This window comes from Larimichthys crocea, chromosome XXIII (genome assembly GCF_000972845.2).
Source record: "Larimichthys crocea isolate SSNF chromosome XXIII, L_crocea_2.0, whole genome shotgun sequence".
NCBI lineage: Eukaryota > Metazoa > Chordata > Actinopteri > Sciaenidae > Larimichthys > Larimichthys crocea.
Window position 1 is genome coordinate 16,432,239 of NC_040033.1, and position 22,661 is coordinate 16,454,899.

Here is a 22,661-nt window from a genome sequence, read left to right on the forward strand (position 1 = left end):
GTAAGATACTGTGTGGTAGAGTGCATGATATTTGCTAATGGTTCACAAGCGATGTGTTTTTGAAAGTGTGGGGCGGAAGTTGTAGTTTTGCGCTGTAAAGCGTGGCACTGAGACGGCCTATTACAAAATAAAACTCCACCTGGTAAATCATTCATCAGTCAAAAACACAGTTGCTTATCTCAAAGTAGAGACATTATCAAAATATTTAATGTGCCTCGTAGTTTTATGTTATGTCTTAACTGGAAAGTGTATCAACACAGACACTGAGTTGCAACAGGGATGCCAGAGAATCACATGGGTGTAAAGCAACAACCTTTGGTGGTGACACTGTCAACACACTTCCTCATCTCCCTGGTATAAATCAGAAGCGCTTCCTCAATTTGGTCTGTTACTCACTGTACTCCTAACCTGCGACTATGTCTTTTCTAGACACGCTGCGCCAGTGGGACACTGCTGTAACTTGTGTTGACAGACAGGATTTGTCAGAAGCACTCAAGATTTTCCTGTCTATCCAAGAACCAAACTCCAAAATTTATTTTGACATAGGCTGTCTTCATCTTCTTAACCAAGACCTGGATGCTGCTGAAAAGGTATACCCGACCTTTAAAATATTACACACATACGGGCCTATGATATTTTGTCAAATCTAAAAAGTGTAAATCTTGTTTAGATGTAGCTGATAAAACTGGGATGAAATACTGTGAGATTTCATAGTTTCAATGTGCAAGTCACTGTGAAAGGAGAAGTACAATTTACCGTTTCTCTTTTCTTCTAGAGGAAGTTACTTTGTTTTCTAATGTTTCTCAGGCGTTTGACTGCAGCATACGCAAAGATGAGCATTTGGCTGTTGCTTTCTTTCAAAGAGGAATCACATTTTACAAAAAGCAGAGGCAAGATGCACAGATCATCTCATTACAATGTCCACATTCATTTACATATTTAACATTGATTTTTAAAAATATTGTTTACTAGACACAAATTGCTAAAAAATTGTAAATAAAATCTGATTGCTAATCACTACTCTTTTTTAAGTTTCTGTGATTTCAATGCAAAAATAATTAACTGGATTATTTATATTCAGGTATGAGGAGAGTTTAGCTGATTTTCAGCAGGCCTTCAAAGCACTAAGAGGCAACCAGCTGATAGATTACAAAGCACTTGGTCTCATATACAAGTTATATGCATGTGAGGTGAGTATTTACAAATTATTAGACTACTTAAGACTATTCTTCTATATCCTGTCTACTACTACAGATTAGAGAGTATTATTCAGAACAGTGTTTTCTAATCTGCTCACATGACTAATTTGATGTTGTGGTTTAAACCAGTTTTTATCTGGCACCGTTGATGTTCTTACCAACTACAATCTGACATATTTTCATATTTTCCTGCCACAGGTTCTCCACAATATGGCCCTGGCTCAGGCTCAACTGGGTAACTGGGAAAAAGCCCAGGAAAACCTTGTGAAGGCTCTCGACTACAAGACAGATGCCAAGCTCAATATCATTGACAAAGCTCTGCAATCCACCCTGGTCAGTCAATCCTCAGGCCCAAAATGTATTTTACATATTTTTATATATTTCATTCAGTTATTCAGTAAATTTATATGCAATCACATTCATGACAAAGAACAAATAGTCAGTTTTCTTCAGAATTGTATTTTTGTCAGTGAAACTCAAACTTTTTGAGCGGGATAGAAACCCCTTTATTAGTGTAAGCTATATATCAGTCAGCGTATTTGCAAAGAAATGTACATAAATATCAGTCTAATCAGTGCTATTTCTTTACATTGGTATAGCTCAAAATTATACTTTATGTATTAGTAATTGAATTAGAATTCACTTTCATGTTAAAAATGCTTGACAAATGATAATATAATAACTGCAATGCAATTTCATCAACAGAAACAGAAACTTTTCAAACCAGTTGAGTTTCCCTCAAAAGTGCTATTTAAACCAAATAAGAACTATGTTGCTGAGCTGGAGAAGAAGGACTACCTGGGCAAAGCAACGGTAATACTTAATGTGATGACACGCCTTTGCTTTGGTGACAGTTGGGAATCAGTGTAATATGAACCCCGTTAAACTGAACCTGAGTTCAGCTCAGTAAAATGTCAGTCAGCGTTTCATTTGCAGTATATACAGTGGATGAAAACACTATAGTTAATTGTTTTAAATCCATCTCCATTTCTCTCTCTTTATCTTTAGGTTGTTGCCTCCGTCGTTCCTCAGGATGAATTCTCTGGATTTGCCCCATTACAGCCACAGGTGACATATGAGCTCTTCTTTGGCAATAAACAAACAATTCAATCATATGACAAAGAAATCTGCATGCGATTATCAGCCATATGTTACATTAAATAACAAATATATTATATAGAAGATTTTAAAACCTTAAGAGGCACTAAATTATTATAAAGATAAACCTTTATTGTCCACGATGCAAGAAAACTTTGATGTATCAGAATGTGCATTATATCTCCCTACATATAATATAGGTCCCTACTTAATGTCACAAGCACTAATGTAATAACACTTTTCCATGTCAAAAGAATATTTTTTTAAATAAAAAGACAAAACATCTTAAAGTATTTTCAACACTATTGATTGGGTGCCTTTTGTTGACATCTAACAGGTTGAAGACAGTCCAGCTTGTCCAAAAGAGCCTGAAGTTCTCAGGTAGAACACTCACTTTGAAGGTGTAGAAACTAGTTGCTCTCTAAATACATATATTATATTTAGGTAGACTTTTTATTTGTTTCTAGTTATAATTCACCTTGATAAAAACTGTTGTCATAGTTGATGGATTTTGCACTGTATTATGTGTAGAAATGCTCTTAATGAAGAAACGAAAACGGGGAAAAGCTTCAAGCAAATCTATGAAATGCTTTGCTTTTATAAGAGTTTAAATGTTGAATCTCTGTATAAATGTTAACAGTAGAAGAGTAGAAATGTATTATTACACAGTAATAATCAAGACTAGTGTGCCAGCAGGTCTCTTGATGCCTTGTGGATGTCTCCTGTCTTCACAGGGCTTTAGAAGGAGAGCCACACACTGTCCTGTTTGAGTTTGTTCCTGAGACTAGTAGTGAGCTGGCTGTAGTGCCGGGAAATATTGTGTTTGTCCTGAAGAAGGACGCTGACAACTGGGCATCTGTGATCTTCAATGAAAGAGTAAGACTGCACATAATCCGTACATCTGCAACCTATTTGCTGCTGTATCTCTCAAGACTTCCAGTTTGCATATTTTTCATTTTATAAAATGTGCAAAAAACCTATTATTCATGTTGTGTTAATAGAATTTATATGATGAAACCGTCGATTCTGAGTATTTATCATTATCATGTCATTTATAGAGGGGACTTGTTCCTTACAATTACCTGGAACGTTTGGAGATCTCCTTGGCTTCCAAACAGAATGGGGTAAGTTCAATTTATTTCTTATTTTCCAAGTACCCTAAGCAAGTTTCTGAAATGCCATTTGGTGAAATGTAGTATTGGTTCAAATTTTGTAGTATGTTGGAATAACATTTTTATCCTCATTTATTTCTGTATTTTGAGTGGCATTCATTGCATGGTATTAACATTGGCAGGGAAAATCTGAGCCTCCTACTCGAGAACCACCAGCCAGACCTGAAAGGAAACCAGGTAGACTTATGTGACACACAGTTTGAGCAAACTAAAATAACTACAGGCAACATTCTCTGATTGGTGCTAAATGCCATTGCGTTAAAATTCAACCCATTTAACTCAACATTTTTTTAATATGTATTTAAGGTCTTACTCCTGATAACAGCAGTAGAGACACAAAACAAAAGGTAAAATGCTGATTTAAATCCCTGCCCATGAATCAAGTAATCAAGTGTTTTAGGGTGGATTTTATTTGGATTTCGGACTTAATTCCACTGATGTGTCCTTTCATTAATGCTAGGACGCACGGGCTACCGACAATTCATTTATTGTCAAAGTCAGATTCACATTCAACTTTGCTGTCTCAGTACCACCTGGGTCTTCCTATGCCTTACTCATAGAGAAAATCAGCAAGAAAATCAATCTCCCCAGTACTGCAATCATCATGAGGTATTGTGCATATTTTAAAACAAATCTTCCAGTTTAATTGGTATGTGTTGCTGACAGAGTACAAAATCCAATGCTTTTGTTCGATTTAGTTTAACCTCCGAGGCAACTGGACAAAGTGTAATCAATGCCAACACAGAAATGGAAAGTGTGTGGAGTTCTGCCAGTGGCAGGCGCCTCACCTTGTGGTGTATTGCCAAAGAGGTAAGTGAGTGGTAATCTATTGCTGTGCATGCTGGCCTCATAAAAGTTATTCTGGTTTATACTGCGGTTTCCTAATATGAATATTGGGAGAACAATATTTATGAATAGAACAGGCTTATTGATTTTACTGATAGTATTTGTGTAATAAGTATCAATTTAATTTTTGTCAGTTGGAAAACATTAGATTAGTACAACCTTACTCTAAGTAAATCAGGTTAGGGTTAGTAGGTTAATCAGCTTCTCTGTATGAAGATATCAAACTTCAAATAATTAAAAAGGCCTCAAGCAGACTGATGAATTTTCAGCCTTTAATTGTGCAGACATACAGATGGTGTTTCATCCTCAATCATGGTGGTCCTGCATTCAAATACAACTGTAGTACATCAATACATGGCGGACAGACATAATTTAAAGGACATTTGAGCAGAAAATGATTAGCTGTGTGTGTTTTGTGTTTTTAGCAAACTGATGGAAAGCCACAGAACGAGATTCACTTGGTGGCACTTCATTCCTACGAGTCATCAAATCCAGAGGATCTCAATTTTCATGAAGGTGACATGATCACATTGCTCTCAAGAAGTAAGACTCATTTTCTTTGGACATATCCCAAACATTAAGAATATTATGATTTGTCAAGGAAATATGATTCTAATTCATAATTTTGTCTTTTGTTTTAGTCAACCAGGATTGGTTTGAAGGACAATGTAATGGGAATACTGGTATATTTCCTGCATCCTTTGTGGAAGAAGTTCCTGACAGTGATTTGAATAAATAAATGTACAGAAAAGATTCTAAAACCAGAAATACAATGAAGTGGCTAAAGCAGAAACGTAGCCCTACCAAAACCATTGTATCATAAATTAAATCTGATTTTTCAGGGCCTACATACTCTTAATTTATTTTGAAACATGTTTTCACTTAAAATAAACCTTTTTCGCATGAACATAATATAATAAGTTGTGTGACAAGTTGTGATGTTTGGACAAAATCATAGATTACTTTCTGTGATTCATTAAGTAATATACAAAACTAGTTTTCCAGCAATCAGAAGCAACATACTTTTAATACCTGCAACTGCAGGCAGACTGATAAATACTGGTGAATTATCACTAAGACGTTCCTTCCTCTTCATAGGCAATAGCTATCCCCTTCCTGCCCTTTCCTGCCTTTACCACAGGCGTCTCTCCCAACTTCTGCTCTAAGCCTCTCCAGCTTCGTGTTGCTAGGAAAGATGCTGAAAAGAGAAAGTAAAAATATGTAGTTTAATACAGTACAATTTAGTACAGTCTGTTTGTGCCAGAATGCAACAAGTGAAGTGGGTTTTTTGTTGTTTGGAGAAATGCTCACAGGCACAAGTGTGACAACTACTTTGTGTGAAAAATTCTACAATAAAATTATGGATGTATGAAAATTGAGGATAGTAGCGTCTTATATTCAACATACCAGCTGTGTTAGTGTTGGCTACAGTCAGCGTCTGGTTCCTGAGGACCACGGAAGAGCCACATGAGGACTCTGCAGGCTCACTGATCAACAGATTCTGGCTGCGCAGTGCTCCTGTGATTAAAGACACGTCGGTCTCATCGCCATCCTCCTGCTGGTCAGCCAAAGGCACATGACTCTGTCCACCTGGTGGAAGTTTAATATATATATATTTTTAAAAATATCAACATGCTAGTAAAGAGATTTCATGAGGTGACTGATGCAAAAAAGAATAATAATAATAATAATAATAATAATAGGCTTCACAAGAGCAGGACTCAAATTTACATTTCACATTTTTGCTTTTCTTTGGACCCTCCTCTTGATTTAGAAAAATGGAAAACCATCCCCTTAATATCTACAAATATTGTACAGAGTTAGTACAATTCCTTTCACCATTAAGACTTTGAGATGGTGTATTCTACTTAAAATCATTACCTATATTTATATTATAATATTCACTGTGGCCACTAATGCACATTAGAAAGGAATTGGATAATTCTAAATCTATTGCAAACATCTCTAGCTTTGTATAACACCCTATTATATTGGCAAATTTTACACATAACCTTTGAGTGAATATGATACATATGACATTAAAAAGGATATGAAACATTACTATCCTCTGCATATGGAAAAATGCAACTTTTCCTGCTTCACCCACACCTTATAATTTCCGTTCAGTTCCTTAACATAATGTGAATGAAAAGTGAAGAGTTGATTTAGGAAATAATGATGTGAATAAATCTCAATCTAACCTGGCAGGAGATGTCGAAAGTCTATGACATATTCCTCGGACCACTCCCTCTTCTTGTTGCAGGCAACCTCCATCTCAAATGGCGTCACTACAGGTTTATAGAACTCACTTGAGTCCAGCAGTGAGTTCTCAGGACATGCAATTAACACAAAAATGTCAATTTCCAGAAAGTTTGCTAGTTTGGGAACGTTCAGTTTTCCCATGGCAAACATGTAGCTCTTCTTGCCAGCTCTGCGGATGGTTTCCTTCAACTGCTGGATGATGCTGAGATAGTCCGCCACCCCAAGTGTGCCAACCAGGATGCCAACCACATTGGCATCTTTGGCCCTTTCTATAGCGTAATAACGCTTCATCAGCGTACGGTTGATACTTACTGACTCAGTCCTTCCAATCATTGTTATGGGGTCAAAAGAACAAAATGAGCAGCGATTCCAAGTCATCATGAAGTTCCTCAGGGTTGCTCCCTCTTGGCCAACATAGAATACACTGTAATCTGTTATGCTTAAACCACTTTTCAAGGAGAACTGCCTTCCAAACTGACAAATAACCTGACTGTCGTCTTGCTTTGACAGACAGGTGTCATCATTTTGTCTTTTAATCCAGCCGTGACTGTAACACTGCTCCCCCTCGACAACAAGTTCTGAGAGAACAAGGTTTGGATACTCCGGTGAAAGGTGTGTGAGAAGATCATCTGAAAAAAAAAAAAAATAAAACAACATGTTGTATTCAGTCACTGACAGGAATAAAAAATAAAAAAAAATAAAAAATGTTATTATGTTATTAAGTTTATTTGGCTTTGTAGAATTGCTTACTTATGGCGTGAACATAGCTGACATCATAGAGGAGGATGATGTGACTCTGTGTGTCAGGGTAAAGTTCTCTAAAGGCGGAAGTGCACTTCTCAAGATCCACAGGTCTTCTCTCAAACACGTACATCAGGGGCAGCCTTTTAGACGGGCTGAGGCAGGCGCTGCCATAGTGGACAATGCAGTCAGCTCCAACATGCTCTGCAGCTACCTCATCCACACAGCAACTGCTCGAAAGAATTCAGAAATATTATAAATGTATGCAAAAATGACAGTACCTTCATCATACAAATGGACAGCTAAATCACAAAGCATTTCACTTACATCCAGTTTTTTTAATAGCCATGAATACATTAAAAATAATACCTATTAAAATAAAACTCTAGTATAGTGGCCACAGCTTATATATTTCAGGTTTAATCAGCGACTTTATAATGGCATATTATCACATGATGACGTTAAATAAACCTTAAAAAAAATGAAACAGTCTAAAGCGTAATATCTTTGCTTAGTGAAGATGAATTATTTCAAAATTTGTAATCGATATAAAATACCTGTAAAATGAGTCTTTTTCAGAAGCGCCAGTAAACATACCACTGGTGCTACTATTTCACTTCACTGAATGAAGAATGCAAATACTAAAATTGACATATGGAGCATGCTGCTTTATTAAACCCGGTGTGTTACCTGCCATAGGATGTATCTCCCAAAATGAACGGCTTGACATTGCAGTTTCTCTCAATCTCCACTGCTACTGCAACTGAGTCCACCAGCAGCTCATCAGAAAACTGCAGAGCAACCTGTGAACATTAGGCATTTTAGACTAACTTCTCATACGTGTGTCCTGCATACAGTGTTTACTTCACTGAACACTGTATACCAATAGACTGAAAAAGGAAAAGTGACGTGAGGGCCGGCTGCTGGCACTATAAGTGGTAGGTTGTAGTCCGAGGTTGTTCCTCAATGCTGAAATCTTATATTTAAACATAACTGTACTAGCAAATCTAAAGCCAAATAAGAAGGGAAGCCTCAAAGTCGGAGGGTCTCGTGAAAATATTATGTATGTGAAGTTGTCCTGTGTGTAAATCATCATCATGTTTTGGTATTTATCCTCACTCTGATTGATCAGACAGGTCCTCTGGTTAATATCTTCATTTAGAAGATGAAGTGCCTGTGTAATCTTTTAATAACTTAGTCTTGTTTATAACAACTAGTTTCTTTGTTTTCTGGACAAAATGATCCTAGGTGATCTTTGAACAGTCTGTTTTGTTTTCTCCATCATTTACTTTTCACATCATGGTTCTGTTTGTAGCTACTTGCCAACCCTCAAATACAGCAAGATATTTGATGTTGAACGATTTGTCCAACTCTGTTGTGTGTGTGCACTTTATTGACCACACTAGGAGTTTTTCACAAACAAAATCTTACTTAGGGCCAAAAACGCCCAGAGCCGGCTGAGTGATGTCCTCACCTTTTGAAACTGACGCTCAGTGATGAACTCACATGTCTCCTTAATTTGATACAACTCTTCAAGTTTTTCCAGAGGGGTATTTGTCTTCACTGCTACGTCCACCACGCGCTGAATTACAGTTTCCGAGCTGCTGCTGAATGCATCAGCCATTGTTACACTGAAGAGTGCCTGCAAAAACAGAAGTAACGATATTTCAGCATATCAGGTGGAATGAATGGTGAATATCGAGCAACCGAGATAATGAACACATAACCAACTTAGATAACAGGCAACATTGTTGCCCTCAGGAGAGGCTAAATGACGCGGAACAATACTGTCAACCACTTAACTGCATTGCCAACTGGAAGTTATGTTATTTTCTTACATTATAACGACACAAATCGCGGCAAATACACAGTGAACCAGCCCTTAATCAACATTACCTAACTTCTATAACGCTGCCTTACCTAAGTTAGCTTAGCCGCTAGCTAATTTGACTCAAGAGGTCTCTGTTTAAACACCCAGCCTTTACAAACTCACTTATAACTTATGCCACGTTGTAGCTGCATTGCAAAATACACGAAGACTTACAATTCAATGTCATGTGTGTAGCTGTTGACGGAGAAAAGCTTCTCTGACAGCTACACACGTGTGGATAACACAGCTACACTTGGACAAACACTTCCGGTTCAAAAGTTTTTCAAAGTAAAAGCCTGGGTAAACTCGCAAAAAGGCGTGTTTATTTTCCCCGCATTATTCACTTCATAATAATTCTTTCTCCTCTCTTCGCTTCTTCTTCTCTACTCAACCCTGCCTTTATTATATATAAAAACACTTGTACAATCACTTGCAGTTCTTATTTATATCAAGGTCACTTATTTTTGTAATTACTATTTTAGCAATAATACTATTATTTTCATCATGGTCACTTTGCAAAATTACTTACACTATGGTCACTTTTACTTTACAATACTCTTATATATCATGCCACTCAGTACTTATCTGTTTTTGAAGGTTGATTGTTTTCTTTCGTGGTTATTGTGTAGTTATAGATACTTCTGTCTGTTTAATCTCTGTCTGTTTATTGTGTTTTTTGTTTTGGCCACTTCTACTTTTGTTTCTCTATCTTGCTGCTGTCACAAGTGAATTTCCCTGTGGTGGGATAAATAAAGTATCTATCTAATCTAATCTAATCTAATCTAAACTACTAAAACAAGCTCATTTTTCCAGATCACTGAGTTGAAGTACACTAACAAGTCACATATCATTTTTCCAGATCACTGAGTTGAAGTACACTAACAAGTCACATATTATGTTAGTTATCAGCCCATCACTGGAGATGCAATAAATCAAACTGTGTTAAAGTAAGACATGCAGTGTGGAGCAAAATAAAAATCATATTGACATGACCAGTTCCCAACAACAGTACCACAAAATAACAAACATACAACAAAATAATCAATAGAAAGAGACGCTGCATTTGTTGGCACAAAAATGACTTTGGTTGACAACTCGTTTTATTCAAATAGCAGCAATTAATCAAACATTAAAACATTTCTGAAATTGCAAAGCAGACAGATGCAAGTTAAATATCTGTAATAATACAATGGAGGGGTCAAGAGTCAAATTAAATAGTCCTCCTTATCTCTTCTGCAAAATAAATACACAATATTTTTAAAAAGGTTACTTCATTTTTAAACAACATTATTTGAATAAGAGGTCCGTATTTCTATATTTATGTGCACTTTTTTGAGTAACAAGTTTCTTTTTGGGATGTTAAATTCCCAACCCAATACAATTATTCTGTCTAAAACATTAATAAAGTATATTTGTGCGCAACTGTGTTCCAGCAGCCAAAAAATAATGATGGGCAGCTAAAAAAACAACAACAACTGGCCTCTGTCAAAACTCTTACTTCTGTGAAAATAAAAAGATTGCATCATAAAAATCAAATTTTACTTCATGGAAAAGATTTGGGTTCTGACAGAGGATGCATTAAAAGTTCAAGTGTTACCAGGGATTATATGAAAATCAATCAAAAAATTGTGTCTTGTTTACATCCAAATACGATAGAAACCCAAGACCACGGTGAGACAGGTAAACACTGAACCTAAAAGAGAAAAAAGCAGGTCAATCATTAATAAGTCACAGTGATAAGACTATTATTTCAATTAAAAATGTCATAACTTGAAAACTCAGTTACCTCACAATTCAAGTTTAATTAAACATTAACTGTACTGAATACATTTTAAGTGAATGATGCTTTAATTTTAAACTTGTACCAGTGGGTACCCACATAATTAAATGTGCAGTGTAACTAATATATCCAATGTATTTAACATGTATAAATTGTTGCATTTTGGGCCTTTGTGGCTCCAATGGGAGTTACAGGTCCCTGACCCTCCTTTAAAAACTGTTTCTTCCCCACTGCAGAAGACATTTTACATTAAAATGTAATTATTTAAGTTCTCAAGGCTATGAATGCTGACTCTACATAACTAGTGCCATAACCTACCTGCAAGGTATTTTATAGTATCCAGCTTATGAGACTCTAACATGGTTTTCAAACCAGCCACTTCAGTGTCAATTTTCATGTTGGTCTGAGTTAGATGACGATCTTGCTCTGCAGTCTGTAAAAAAGGCAATTAGACACAGGACTGAGAATATACCAAACTGCCTTTTATTTGAAGCAATACTCATTTGCACTTTGATAGAGCAATAATGAAAGTAGGGAACGGTATACTGAGTATTTTACAACAGAGAAAGTATTTACATTTATCTAAAAGAACACTACTATATTTATTGTATCACTGTCTGTCCTAGGCTTATATATTATGTAGATTATCATCAACTATAATTAGATATGATAAGATAAGATCATGAGAAAGATAAAGTTCATGTGCTGTTGGTGTACTGTACACATACGAACCATTTCCATTATGTCGTTGCGTGTTTCTAGAAGTTTCTTCTCATGTTCTGCTTTCTGAAAACAATGAATAATGTTTTATTTAGAAAAGAAATACAAGGCATTATCTATCAAGTTCACATTTTATACATTCCCCACAGCTTTCTAATAACAGGAAATAGCCTTTATTTAGTCCATGTCTTTCTGTCCCACCTGTTTAAAACACAGTACATTTCAAATATCACTGATGTGGAAAAATATGGGATCAAGATTCCATTGCATTAAATGAGAGACATTTGTAATTTTATACAAATATACACCAAGGAAAAAAGAGATATTAATCTGTGGTTGAATTTTTTCAAACACTTACCAATTCTTTTACACGACTTTTCTCCAAATTCATGTCCAAAATAGTGTCTGAGCGCAATTTGTTCATAACATCCTGCAATGGAGATACACAAAGCAAAATCACTACCACTAAAAAAAACTATGTAAAAAGTTGGGCATAAACTGATTTGAGTAAATCAGAATTATCACTTACAGCCAGCTGGACCTTGAGCTGCAATAACTGGATCTTGAGTTTCTGGGAGAAATGTTAAAATATTGAAAATCTTATGTAGTGTGGATCAACAAACAGAACAACACGGACATGATCACAGAGGTCACAAGAACAACCACACACGAAAACAACATTTACCTCATTCTCTGCCAGTAAAGTAGAGAACTCGCTCTTCTCAAGGATTATCATGTCCTTCTTCACAGTTGCTATTTGAGACATCACACGCTGCAACATAATCTCCTGACAAAAATCACACAACCAATACTAATGTTAAACAGAAAAACCTAGTACTGCAAGTCATTATCTCAACACAAAAATGAAAGAGAAACCTTGACGGGACTACACACACAGCCTTTGAGTGATAGTGACAGAGAAGAAGTAAATGAACAATATCCAACCCTACAGTCTCACCTGCTGCACTTTGGTTACCATGTCATTATAGATGACATCCATGTTAGAATTTGTCATCCTCACTAGTATTTTAACCAACACCTCGGCTTGCTGAGTAGTGAAGCCTGTTAATGTAAAACATTCATTAGCAAGTCAACAGCTTCTTATTAAGAAAGCAGTGTAACATTGTGACCATCTTTGAAGAGAACAAAAGAAGCCAAACCATTTTCCTCAAAGAGTCGCACCACTGCGTGTGTATCAAAAAATAGCCTCCCGCCTTCAGGCTTGGGGACGCCTGGTTTCAGATCATACTGGAAGGATTTGGTGGAGGTACTCAGCTCTGAAATCAATGGTACAAAGACAGAAGTGATTAAACATTAATAAACAGATTTGTATGTAGCTAAAAACAGGTTTTTCCTGCTAACCCTGTCCACTCTACTTCTGTGCCAGTCTGCTTCTTTAATCCGGCTGTGCACACACAGGTAACACACCGGTTATCATACATATAAGTAATATGGTGTTTTATTTTTGAAATTATTAGAGCTTTGATCAAGCCTAAAAAAAAAAATCAGGCCCAACCCAACCTGAGCCCAAAGAAATTCTGACCGGGCCTGAACCGAGCCTCGGGGCTGACCCAGACTCATTCATCTTCAAAAACAACAACAATAATATTCTGTGAGGGTGACACACCTGGAAAAATGGCAGGACATGAGGTATATTATATATTGTGTAAACACAGTGTGGGATGTGGGCAAAGGTTTCTATTAGAAACATTCAGAATCAGGGTCCGGCTTTAGAAATATCAAACGCTGAGCTGAGGGTTACAAAGAGTTAGAACTGTAGTAGATAGTAGTTTGTGGGTTCACAGGGCAAAAGCAATTATTTTTTGTATTTATGAAATAAACGAGCCCTGAACTAAGTCAGTGTGAAATCTTGAGAGGGCTTTTATTTTGACATTTAAAAATAAAAACACGTGATCTGACCCCATGTTAACGGTAACGGTGTATGACAGGCAGGTCTGATGAATACAGCTTAAAACAAGAAAGAAATCACTTTAATTTGCCACTTTTGTGCTGCGTCACTGCATTCAAGGACAAACTGGAGCTATTATAGTTCACACACTTGTTTAAATTGAGTTTTTTTTACATTTGTCATGTAAACAGATGCCATGTTTATGCTATCAATTATCATAAGAAGTTACCTCTTGCGGACATCTGTGTCACCGTAGAAAGATGAGTAATCTGATGAAAAGCTTGTCTTCTTCTTAACAGCGGCTGCTCAAAGTATCTGAAAGGTGGACTGATGGCACCGTGGACACACAGTGAGGCGTTCACAGCTGTCAAACCCGAAAGGCTTTTGGAAACGGACGACTGCGCTGTCACAAAACCTCCAACTCTGTCTCTGTTCAAACAAAGGTCATACCACTTTTCCGGGTGGTTGACACGAAACTGTTTAAACCGCGAATGACACTGTTTTAGCACCATTGTTAAAGCTCGTGTTTCGCGAGCAGCAAGGCTGTACTTCCGTCTGTCCTCGGAGTATTTCCACCTCTGTCGTTACTGCATTGTAACTTTTCACGCAGCCTTTGCCGCCTCGCCGCGAGTCAGAGTGACGCACGACGAGGCGGAGATTGAAACTTCCAAACATCCGGTCATACTTCAAAATAAAGCTCCTGTGTGTCACAAATACTACTCACAGATCACAGTGTGTTAGCAGGAAGGATATCAAGCTCTTGCCAGAAAAAAATAAATGAAACATTTTAGGATTAAGAAGCAGAAAAAAAAATCAGAATTCACCTTTTATTTCATGTATTATCCATGTACATGTGTTATTTGGGACAGTTATTTGAATATTATATTACAGATTTGTGACATTTCAACTTCTGTAATCTGTTTCTAAACGTTTGATGTACAAATAAAAAACAAACACATTTTACAATATTCATTATGCCCGCATTAATACAGAATTTAAAATATTACAATAATGCAATGCTATCTTCAACAAGGCTGTCATACTACATATATGTTTTGCATCAAATGAGTTAAACAGAAATGAAAGCATGCCTTGGTCTATTTAAAGCTATAATTACTGAACCATACTTTATCACAAATGACTGGTTGGATGACCTCTTGGCGTTGTCCAGTAAGTTTTACAAATGCATATGCACAGATTCACTTTATCCACACAATTAGCAGAAAAGAAAATAATACATCTCCTCATCAATGATCATATTAACAAAAGCCATCCTGACAAACACAGACATAGGATTGGGTGCCCCCCTAAAGAAACTCAAGCATTTACAGAGCAACAAATAAGTAAATAATAAATCAAAGTCTCGCCCATAATGTTTGTTATCTCTGTGCAGTGAAGAAATGCTACAATAAACAGCTCTCAGTAACAATGACTGAAACACAGAATTTAGCCCACTTCTGCCTATTTGAGTTTACAGATCTCAGCAGCCTCTTTAAAATTAACTCGAATTCCCGCATAGAGAGGCTCGGTGAATGTGGTATGGACTCTGTGGAGGACAGTCATGGTTTCAGAGATGCTGTAGAAGGACAGAATACCTGCACTATAATCCAGGTACACTCCAACTTTGTTGGACCGAGGACCTGAGACAGGAGTACAGATACTGTTGTATATAAACTCATAACTGTTTTTAGAACATGACAATGCCCAAGATTTGTCATCATATCCAAATCCAGTCTCACCTGAGTTTGCTCTGCCGTTGTTCTTGTATGAAACTGCTATACCAACTCCCTCACTCCACTCCACCTCCCAGTAACAACGTCCAGTCAGATTCTCTGTACTCAGAACCTGATTGTAATAAACATACCGTTCTGGTTGACTAGAATAATATATTTGGTGTTGCATTCTTGTAGCTTTTCTGTTCCCATTGGATAATGCTATGTGTCTATATGCTGTGTCGGAATCCAGTGTGATTTCACATGAATATTTTAAGAAGTCATCTCTGGTCTTAGGCTGTGGTTGTGAGAGTAAAACATCCACTTCAAATACTGCCCATGAAATGTTTGCCCATTTCTTACTCAGAACATCCTGTAATTTATCTCTGACCTCTGACACAGCAGTCGGCACATCTTCAAAGTACTTTCGAGGACGGATATGGATGCTGGATGAGGCTGTAGATTCACTGAGAGAGGGATAGTTGTGTAGAAGCTCGTTGTAATCCTCTGTCTGTGAGAGCCGCTTTAGTTCATCGTCTTTCCTCTTCAGCTCAGCGATCTCCTCCTTCAGCTTCTCCTGATGCTCTTTGGCTCGAGTCACTTCAGTTTCCTGCCGAGTTCTGAGCTGCTGCTTCACATCAGAGCCTCTTTCCTCCATGAGACGGATCAGCTCAGTGAAGATCTTCTCACTGTCCTCCACTGCTTTATCAGCAGAGCTATTGATAGCCTCCACCTCCTGTTCAAGCTCCTTCACATCATTCTCTTTGTCCTGGATTCTCTCCTGGATTGTTTGTCGACTCACCTCGAGCTCTGCACGCCGCTCAGCACTTTCTGCTGCAGCTGAGACTGTGTCGTGGTCTTTGTGTTCATTCACAGGGCAGAGATGACATATGCGCTGCTGATCAGTGCGGCAAAACATCGTCATCGCCTCATCATGATGAGAGCAAATGTTCTCCTGGAGCTTCTTGGAGGGGTTCACCAGCTTATGTTTCTTCAATGGGACAACATCATAATGAGGCTGAAGGTGTTTCTCACAGCAAGACACCAGACAAACCATACAGGATTTGATGGCTTTCCGTTTTCTCCCTGGGCAGAAGTCACAGACCACATCCTCAGGTTCAGTATAGCACTGATCAGCAGGCGCATCTTGAAGCCCAGTCTTCCTCATTTCCTCCAGTGCAACTGCTAACATGGTGTTTTTCAGCAGGACAGGTCTTGGTGTGAAGGTCTGGCCACACCGAGGGCAGCTGTGGATTTTGTTCTCATCCTCTTCATCCCAGAAGCTTTTAATACAGTTCATGCAGTAGCTGTGTCCACAGCGAATAGTCACCGGATCAGTCAGTAGATTCAGACAGATCGGACAAGAAAAGGTTTCCCTGTCCAGCTGAACTCCGTTCTCTGCCATTTCACCTCTCAGTTGCAATGACTTTATGAGATTCACTTCCTTAGAACCGAAACTATATTGAGGAAAAAAGGGAGGGGTTATCAAGTACAGACACAGTCCAGGAGGAGGAGCAGCACTGAGCAGCACTGTGAATCTCTTTTTTTTTCATTTCAGCTCTCAGTGACTGTCTGAGTTTCATTTCCTTAGATATGAAACTATATTTATGAGAATTAAAAAGGGTTTATCAAGTGTTGATACAGTTGCGGAGGAGCAGCACCGTCTGTGAATCTGAACTTATTTACCTAATTTCACCTGTCAGTGGCTCAACTGTCTGAGTTTCATTTCCTTAGAAACTGAAACTGAAGAAAAAAAGGTTATCAACGATGATCAAGCTTTAATTCAGTCCAGGGAGAGGAGCAGAATCAGAACTTTTGCAATTAGGATGCATTTACAATAAATCCACAGCTAAAACCGATCGCCATTTGAAAACATCAAGTATTTAGATGCAGAACATCATTAGGCTTAGTTACTAAACTGTTATACAATTTCATCCTGATCCAGATAAATCTGTAGAATTTAATCTCTTCAGTTTAGTTTTTGCATTTAATTAATATTTTTAGTTTTTCCACAATTAATCAAAATATATAACACACACCACCTTGAAATAAGTCTAAAAGAAACTAGAACACTTTTATAAAACTTGGGTGATTTGAAATTGAAATAGAGGAAGGTAAACTAAAGTAAAACCTCCAGTCAGAGAGTATCACAAGCCAAATAACCAACATTTCAGCCTTTCTTATTTTAGATCAATCCTTTATTTCAACAAATTATTTTAGGAGCGCAAACTGAACGTAAAGTTTCAATAATAATTTCAGCTTTGATCCTAGAATACACATAAGCATTCTGTAGATATTGCATATTTTGCCAAATAAGTGCAACTAGAATGCTGAATGCAAAGCCAACCCATTTTATTTATATGCATGTAATATTGTTCTCAGCTTCCAGGAACTGCGTTCAGATTCTTGCATGATGGAGCTGAGCATTATTATGCTGCAACATGAGGCCTCAGAATCTTGTCATCTCAAGGTACAGTATCTCTGTGCATTAAAATTGCCATCAATAACCTGCACCTGTGCTCAATGTTCGTATCTTGTGTCTGCCCCTACCATAGGCACGCTGTTCACAACAACATTCACATCATAAGAAAACCCAATGCCCACGCGCTGCCATACACGCTGTCCGTTATATGTCCAATACAGTGTCAAGCAGGTTCATTCATCCATGAATACAGCTCTTCTTTTAAGTGCCAGATGCCATCAAAAGTGAACATTTGTCTACTCAGTTCAGTTACAATGATGAACTGCAGTCAGATCAAGATCATGGTGAGAGAGACGAGCATGCAAATGAACTTCCCTAAGTTGGTTTGCGCCAAATTATTGGAAATTATATTAGAAGAGCCTTGTGGTAGAGAAATGAACATTCAACTCATGGGTAACAGTTCTGGACATTCCTGCAGTCAGTGCCATGACATGTGATAAAACTGCACATTTTCAAGAGGCCTTTTATTGTGACCAGCCCAACTATACAACTAAAATATGGTAATCACTGGGAGAGTATTTAATGCCTTAAATCAACAAAAATGAATGGAGAACAACAGCGTCATATTAAAGTTGATACTTTTTATAGTGCATGAGTATATATAGAGTATATATACAATGAGTAACAGAATCAAAAAAAAGTTTGTTATTGGAAGTAAATATTTTGCTTATTACAGTATATCATCTACAAAGCATCAGCACCTATGTTTTCTTAATGGCAACGAGGAATGAGGAAGTGTCTTCTGATTTATGAAATCAGAAAATGTTCATGTATCACAAACTATTCAGGAGAATTTACATAAACAAAGGGAAAATATAAGGTCTATCCACAATTGAGTAAATTAAATCAACCCGTCCTAAACTGTAATATTTTTTCAGTTCTAACTGGCAGTCATGTTTTTATTGTAATTTTGTTCAACAAAGTATATAGTATGAACGTATATGGCAGCTCTGGATTCACTGCAATAAATGACAAACTGGTTGACAGATTTATCATTTAAATTATCTTATGCACTAGTAGATACAGACAGTTGACACATTAAAAGAAAAAAAACGACAAAGTGTCTTAGTAAGGTGTTGGGCCACCACATACAGCCAGAGCAGCTTCAATGCATTTTGGCATTGATTCTTGCATTGTGTCTCTGGAAATGTATTGGTGGGATGAACACAAGTGGACATATTTCTTCCTTTAGTGTTGATGATGGTGGAGGGGAGAGTCGTGTTACTCATTGGTCCTAAATCTCACATGTATGTTCATTTGGGTTGAGATCTGGTGATAGCGTATGATTCACATCCCATTCATGATCATCAAATCATTCAGCGACCCCCTTGTGTTCTATGTATGAGAGCATCGTCATCCTCAAAGACAGGAAAATAGGATAAAGGTGATCACTCAGAACAACTTTGTATTGATGTTAATGGTACTATGCAGTGCACCTAAGTGGAAGCATCTGCATTTCTTACATTACTCTTTTAATTTATTCAAGTTTTTCCTTTAATGTGTCAATGTCTGTAATTTAGCTGTTATTACAAAATAAAAACCTTTTCTGGGTAATATGTAAAGATAAAACCGCTGTAATTTCAAAACTTTTACAGTGCTATAATGGAGCATTGGAGGTTTTACAGAAGAAAAAATAATACGTTGAGTGTATTAAAGTTTTGTTCATGGAAATAAGACAATACAGACAGATAAAGCTCCTGCCACCAAAACAACAGCACACAGCACTAAGAAAGCAATTATTTGATTGCGCTGGCATAGAGGCTGCTGTCCAGGCTGCTCCTCATCAACAGAGAGCAGAGCCAGGGAGGCGCTGTCGGTGCTGCTGAGCGGGTCAGCGTACTGTGGCCCATGGGGCTCCACCATCCAGCGCAACACGTTCACTTTCATCTCCATGTCTTCGATCATGTGGTCAATTTGGTTGATCTCCTGCTCCATGGCGCTGTGCTCCTGGTTTTCTAGGCCATCAGGGAGGGTTGGACTCAGAGCTTGGTTCAGGTCTGGCAGACTGAGTGCCCGGGCTGCTACCTCACTGCCTCCTCCTGCATTACCAAAATTAAAATGAGATCATTGTTATGTATAATTATATGCAAGAACTGTAGAAACAAATATATCTGAAACAAATAAGTGTATTTATGCGCTTTATAGATGCAAGTAACGCTGGGAAACAGTCCACCTACACCCAGTCAACTATACCAGATAGTCACAGTAGCAAAAAATAACATGACTGAATTGAATGTGGCTACTTTATAATAAACTTTAGTCTACCGGTTGAAGCGAAAGGCCCTATGAAACTCAGAGCTGCAAGACCAACTGAGTCAGAGAGACATACACTAGTTGTCACAAATATGTAAAAATGTTGTCCCCACAAATCATTAAATTGTTATAGCGTCAAAGCACAACAAATGTTATCTCTTGACACCATATAGAGCAGCAATTCCCACCATGAGCAAGCACTTGGCAATGGCGACAAGTACTGGAAACCTTGCTCATGGTGGGCAGCCCCAAGGCACATCCTCCTCTGAATGGAGCCATCAGTATCAGCCTTTACTTCAACAACAGTTAAATAAAATGCTGGTGTTTTCTGATAATTCAAAGTCACATGGTCATGACTGCAGGCAGGATTCAATCTCAGATCAATGCAGCAAGGCCTTTAACATGGGCCACATACTCCACCAGGTGAGACATACAAATGTTTTAATATGCCCAGGTTAAACCTTGCTTTACATTATTTACCTGATGCGCTTTTCTTCCTGAAATACAATTTGCATAATATGGGAGTTACCTTGTAGACCAGTCTGCACCAGGGTGTTAGCACTGGCCAGAGAGAAGATGTTAACCATGTTAAAAACTTTGCACATGTCAACATGGAGAAGCTCTAGGCTGGAGGAGAAAGCCACCCAGAGGAGCTCCATCTCCTTACGCTGCTCTTCAGGCAGGTTCTTGTCTCGGAGGTGTGAGGTTAGATGATGACAGATGGCCACGGCCAACTTTTGGGCCTTTTCTCGTGTTTGGCGCAACTCATCCCGCAGCTGCAAGCTGTCTGTGCACCCACCGACACATGAGGCCAAGTGCCGGTAACATGCCACCACCTATATGAGGAAATAACATAAGATTTAATTTTGTGAATAAATATGCAGGACTTATGGTTCTGGTTGTTTGGCTTTGCTACACTTCAACCACTCAGATGTAAAAACTCCACATGCTGTCGAGGAAATAATTCACCTTTCTTCCATAACTCAAAAGGTTGTCACAGGCATGATCAATTTCTTTGGTATCAGCATAAATGCACCTTCTGTGTACATCACCAATAAACAGTAGACCACTAATCACTGTCACAATACACAGCTCATACCATAGGTCATCTAAAGCTCCTTGAAACAACTGTAAAATGTTTCAGATGGGGTTCCAGTTTTATCTAAATCATACAGTAAGTGTTTTATTAATAGGTATTAGCTCCGGCCCTGGAGGATTAGTAGGTATGGTTTCAATGAAAAATAAAAATCTTATCATTGATCTGTTTCTACATAAGCCAAAATATTGCACTCAGGGAGAGGAGAGAACACTAACTGTGCATGCATTAGTAGATTTGTGTACTGCATGTATGAATTGCCATGTATAGTTTTCCATCCTGCATTTGTACATTAATTCTTCCATAAACCGTGGCACCGTTTCACTTGTTCATGACTTGGTTTTTTACTATACTCCAAACATACAGTGCACTTGCTCACATTATCTTGATTGCCTACTCAGAGCCCTTATATATAACTTGTCACATTACACATCATTGTACGTATCTCCTGCTTATAAGTTTATATATTTATGTCGCCCTGAACAATGGCACACCCAATTGAAATCATTTGTATTATTTTCTTTAAGTAGCACTTTCTGATGTCCCCAAGTGTCAAAGGTTAATATATAAAATCATTTTTAATAATACATAGCAAAACTTCATGATTCTTACAGTAGAGCTGCAGCAAACAGCAATGCAGGTCTGTTTAAGTGCATCGTGCAAGCTTTTAGTACAGAAAAATAATGTATATGAACTTCATATCAAGCAAATATTCAGTAATAAAATGTGATGCAAAATGTGTGTAATTACTACAATATGTTTGTTGTTTAGTTCAAACAACATAATACACGCCAATAACTGAGAAGTAAATGTCCAAACATGGTCAGGGCATTATCTAACACATACTTGAACAGTCACAAATATGCAGTGGACCAAGAAATCCTTTTCAGTGAGAGTGCTTTTATAGCCACAGGGGGGGGAGAAGATGCTTCGATGTCTTGTGTGTGTGTTTAGTCTGAAATATTAACATTAGATAATTTAAAAAAAAAAAAAAAAGTGAAGATTCTAATGCAAATTATATTGCCATACTGCTGTGTGTGTGTCTCTACTTTTGCAAACAATTCTAAGTCACAAATATTTGTAGAATAGAATCAACCTGATAGGCGTTATGTAGTGTTAAAGCAGCAACACAGCAGAATTACACACATACCATTCCTGGTTTTTAAAAGTCAGCTAAAAAAAAAAAAAATTAACTTGGAGTAGCTTACCTTTATCAGAGAATCCACCAGAGCCTTTCCATCAACCAAAGCCTTATCTGTGCCGACTGTGCAATCATCGCCCACTTTGTTATTTACAAGTGGCATGAGGATGACTTGTCCAGAGTCTTAGACTCTGCCACAGCAGGCAAGATTTTGGCCCAGCAGCCCTTCACTTTTTTTGCTGCCCCTACTCCTGAGGATGCTTCATTCAGTGGCTGAGGATTGAGACACACTCACTCCCAAAGCCGCACGATGCATTGCAATGTTGTACTCCACTAACCAAATTGCAATTACCAAACATGCTTCAGATGCTGAAAAAAAA

General features: G+C 37.7%; 5 protein-coding genes across 7 annotated transcripts; 1 reads left to right on the forward strand and 4 right to left on the reverse strand.

Annotated features, from left to right (window-relative positions):
* The first annotated feature begins 380 nt into the window (after positions 1–380).
* ncf2 (neutrophil cytosolic factor 2) lies at positions 381–5,692 on the forward strand. The gene is made up of 15 exons (XM_010743405.3): positions 381–590; positions 808–890; positions 1,082–1,190; positions 1,398–1,532; positions 1,905–2,012; positions 2,208–2,267; positions 2,635–2,678; positions 3,032–3,173; positions 3,356–3,421; positions 3,592–3,646; positions 3,776–3,816; positions 3,930–4,078; positions 4,168–4,279; positions 4,741–4,858; positions 4,957–5,692. The coding sequence occupies exons 1-15, from the start codon at positions 417–419 to the stop codon at positions 5,052–5,054; spliced, it is 1,494 nt and encodes a 497-aa protein (XP_010741707.3). The 5' UTR covers positions 381–416; the 3' UTR covers positions 5,055–5,692.
* Positions 5,121–9,464, reverse strand: dph2 (diphthamide biosynthesis 2). 3 transcript variants are annotated; one of them, XM_010743417.3, is made up of 7 exons: positions 9,363–9,464; positions 8,793–8,960; positions 8,009–8,121; positions 7,328–7,548; positions 6,517–7,206; positions 5,723–5,905; positions 5,121–5,513 (listed from the first exon to the last, which is right to left on the reverse strand). In XM_010743417.3, the coding sequence occupies exons 2-7, from the start codon at positions 8,940–8,942 to the stop codon at positions 5,389–5,391; spliced, it is 1,482 nt and encodes a 493-aa protein (XP_010741719.2). In that variant the 5' UTR covers positions 8,943–8,960; positions 9,363–9,464; the 3' UTR covers positions 5,121–5,388. The 3 variants fall into 3 exon arrangements, with proteins under 3 accessions (XP_010741719.2, XP_010741727.2, XP_027130131.1); XM_010743425.3 differs by having other exon boundaries at positions 9,312–9,462; XM_027274330.1 differs by lacking the exon at positions 9,363–9,464 and adding an exon at positions 9,239–9,257.
* Positions 9,465–10,270: 806 nt separating this feature from the next.
* On the reverse strand, positions 10,271–14,278 carry mcur1 (mitochondrial calcium uniporter regulator 1). Its single transcript, XM_010743434.3, has 9 exons — positions 13,827–14,278; positions 12,849–12,965; positions 12,647–12,750; positions 12,374–12,475; positions 12,218–12,259; positions 12,047–12,118; positions 11,701–11,754; positions 11,287–11,401; positions 10,271–10,881 (listed from the first exon to the last, which is right to left on the reverse strand). Exons 1-9 carry the CDS (start codon positions 14,107–14,109, stop codon positions 10,826–10,828), a joined length of 945 nt encoding a protein of 314 aa, XP_010741736.3. The 5' UTR covers positions 14,110–14,278; the 3' UTR covers positions 10,271–10,825.
* Positions 14,279–14,417: 139 nt separating this feature from the next.
* Positions 14,418–16,763, reverse strand: LOC104929023 (tripartite motif-containing protein 16). The gene has a single exon (XM_010743446.3). The coding sequence runs from the start codon at positions 16,712–16,714 to the stop codon at positions 15,059–15,061; it is 1,656 nt and encodes a 551-aa protein (XP_010741748.2). The 5' UTR covers positions 16,715–16,763; the 3' UTR covers positions 14,418–15,058.
* A 2,534-nt stretch (positions 16,764–19,297) lies between these two features.
* rgs9bp (regulator of G protein signaling 9 binding protein) lies at positions 19,298–22,618 on the reverse strand. The gene is made up of 3 exons (XM_010743728.3): positions 22,349–22,618; positions 20,574–20,880; positions 19,298–19,830 (listed from the first exon to the last, which is right to left on the reverse strand). Exons 1-3 carry the CDS (start codon positions 22,442–22,444, stop codon positions 19,454–19,456), a joined length of 780 nt encoding a protein of 259 aa, XP_010742030.2. The 5' UTR covers positions 22,445–22,618; the 3' UTR covers positions 19,298–19,453.
* Positions 22,619–22,661: the final 43 nt, after the last annotated feature.

Coding starts and splice junctions, on each gene's coding strand:
- ncf2 (XM_010743405.3), top strand. CDS start 417: ATGTCTTTTCTAGACACGCTGCGCCAGTGGGACACTGCTGTAACTTGT. Junction 1,191..1,397: donor ACAAGTTATATGCATGTGAG/GTGAGTATTTAC, acceptor TTCCTGCCACAG/GTTCTCCACAATATGGCCCT. Junction 1,533..1,904: donor AAGCTCTGCAATCCACCCTG/GTCAGTCAATCC, acceptor TTTCATCAACAG/AAACAGAAACTTTTCAAACC.
- dph2 (XM_010743417.3), bottom strand. CDS start 8,942: ATGGCTGATGCATTCAGCAGCAGCTCGGAAACTGTAATTCAGCGCGTG. Junction 8,122..8,792: donor CTGAGCGTCAGTTTCAAAAG/GTGAGGACATCA, acceptor TAATGTTCACAG/GTTGCTCTGCAGTTTTCTGA. Junction 5,514..5,722: donor AGCCAACACTAACACAGCTG/GTATGTTGAATA, acceptor TTCTCTTTTCAG/CATCTTTCCTAGCAACACGA.
- mcur1 (XM_010743434.3), bottom strand. CDS start 14,109: ATGGTGCTAAAACAGTGTCATTCGCGGTTTAAACAGTTTCGTGTCAAC. Junction 12,260..12,373: donor CTTTACTGGCAGAGAATGAG/GTAAATGTTGTT, acceptor CATTTCTCCCAG/AAACTCAAGATCCAGTTATT. Junction 12,119..12,217: donor AGCTCAAGGTCCAGCTGGCT/GTAAGTGATAAT, acceptor TCTCCATTGCAG/GATGTTATGAACAAATTGCG.
- LOC104929023 (XM_010743446.3), bottom strand. CDS start 16,714: ATGGCAGAGAACGGAGTTCAGCTGGACAGGGAAACCTTTTCTTGTCCG.
- rgs9bp (XM_010743728.3), bottom strand. CDS start 22,444: ATGCCACTTGTAAATAACAAAGTGGGCGATGATTGCACAGTCGGCACA. Junction 20,881..22,348: donor TGGTGGATTCTCTGATAAAG/GTAAGCTACTCC, acceptor TTCCTCATATAG/GTGGTGGCATGTTACCGGCA. Junction 19,831..20,573: donor GGTGCAGACTGGTCTACAAG/GTAACTCCCATA, acceptor TTGGTAATGCAG/GAGGAGGCAGTGAGGTAGCA.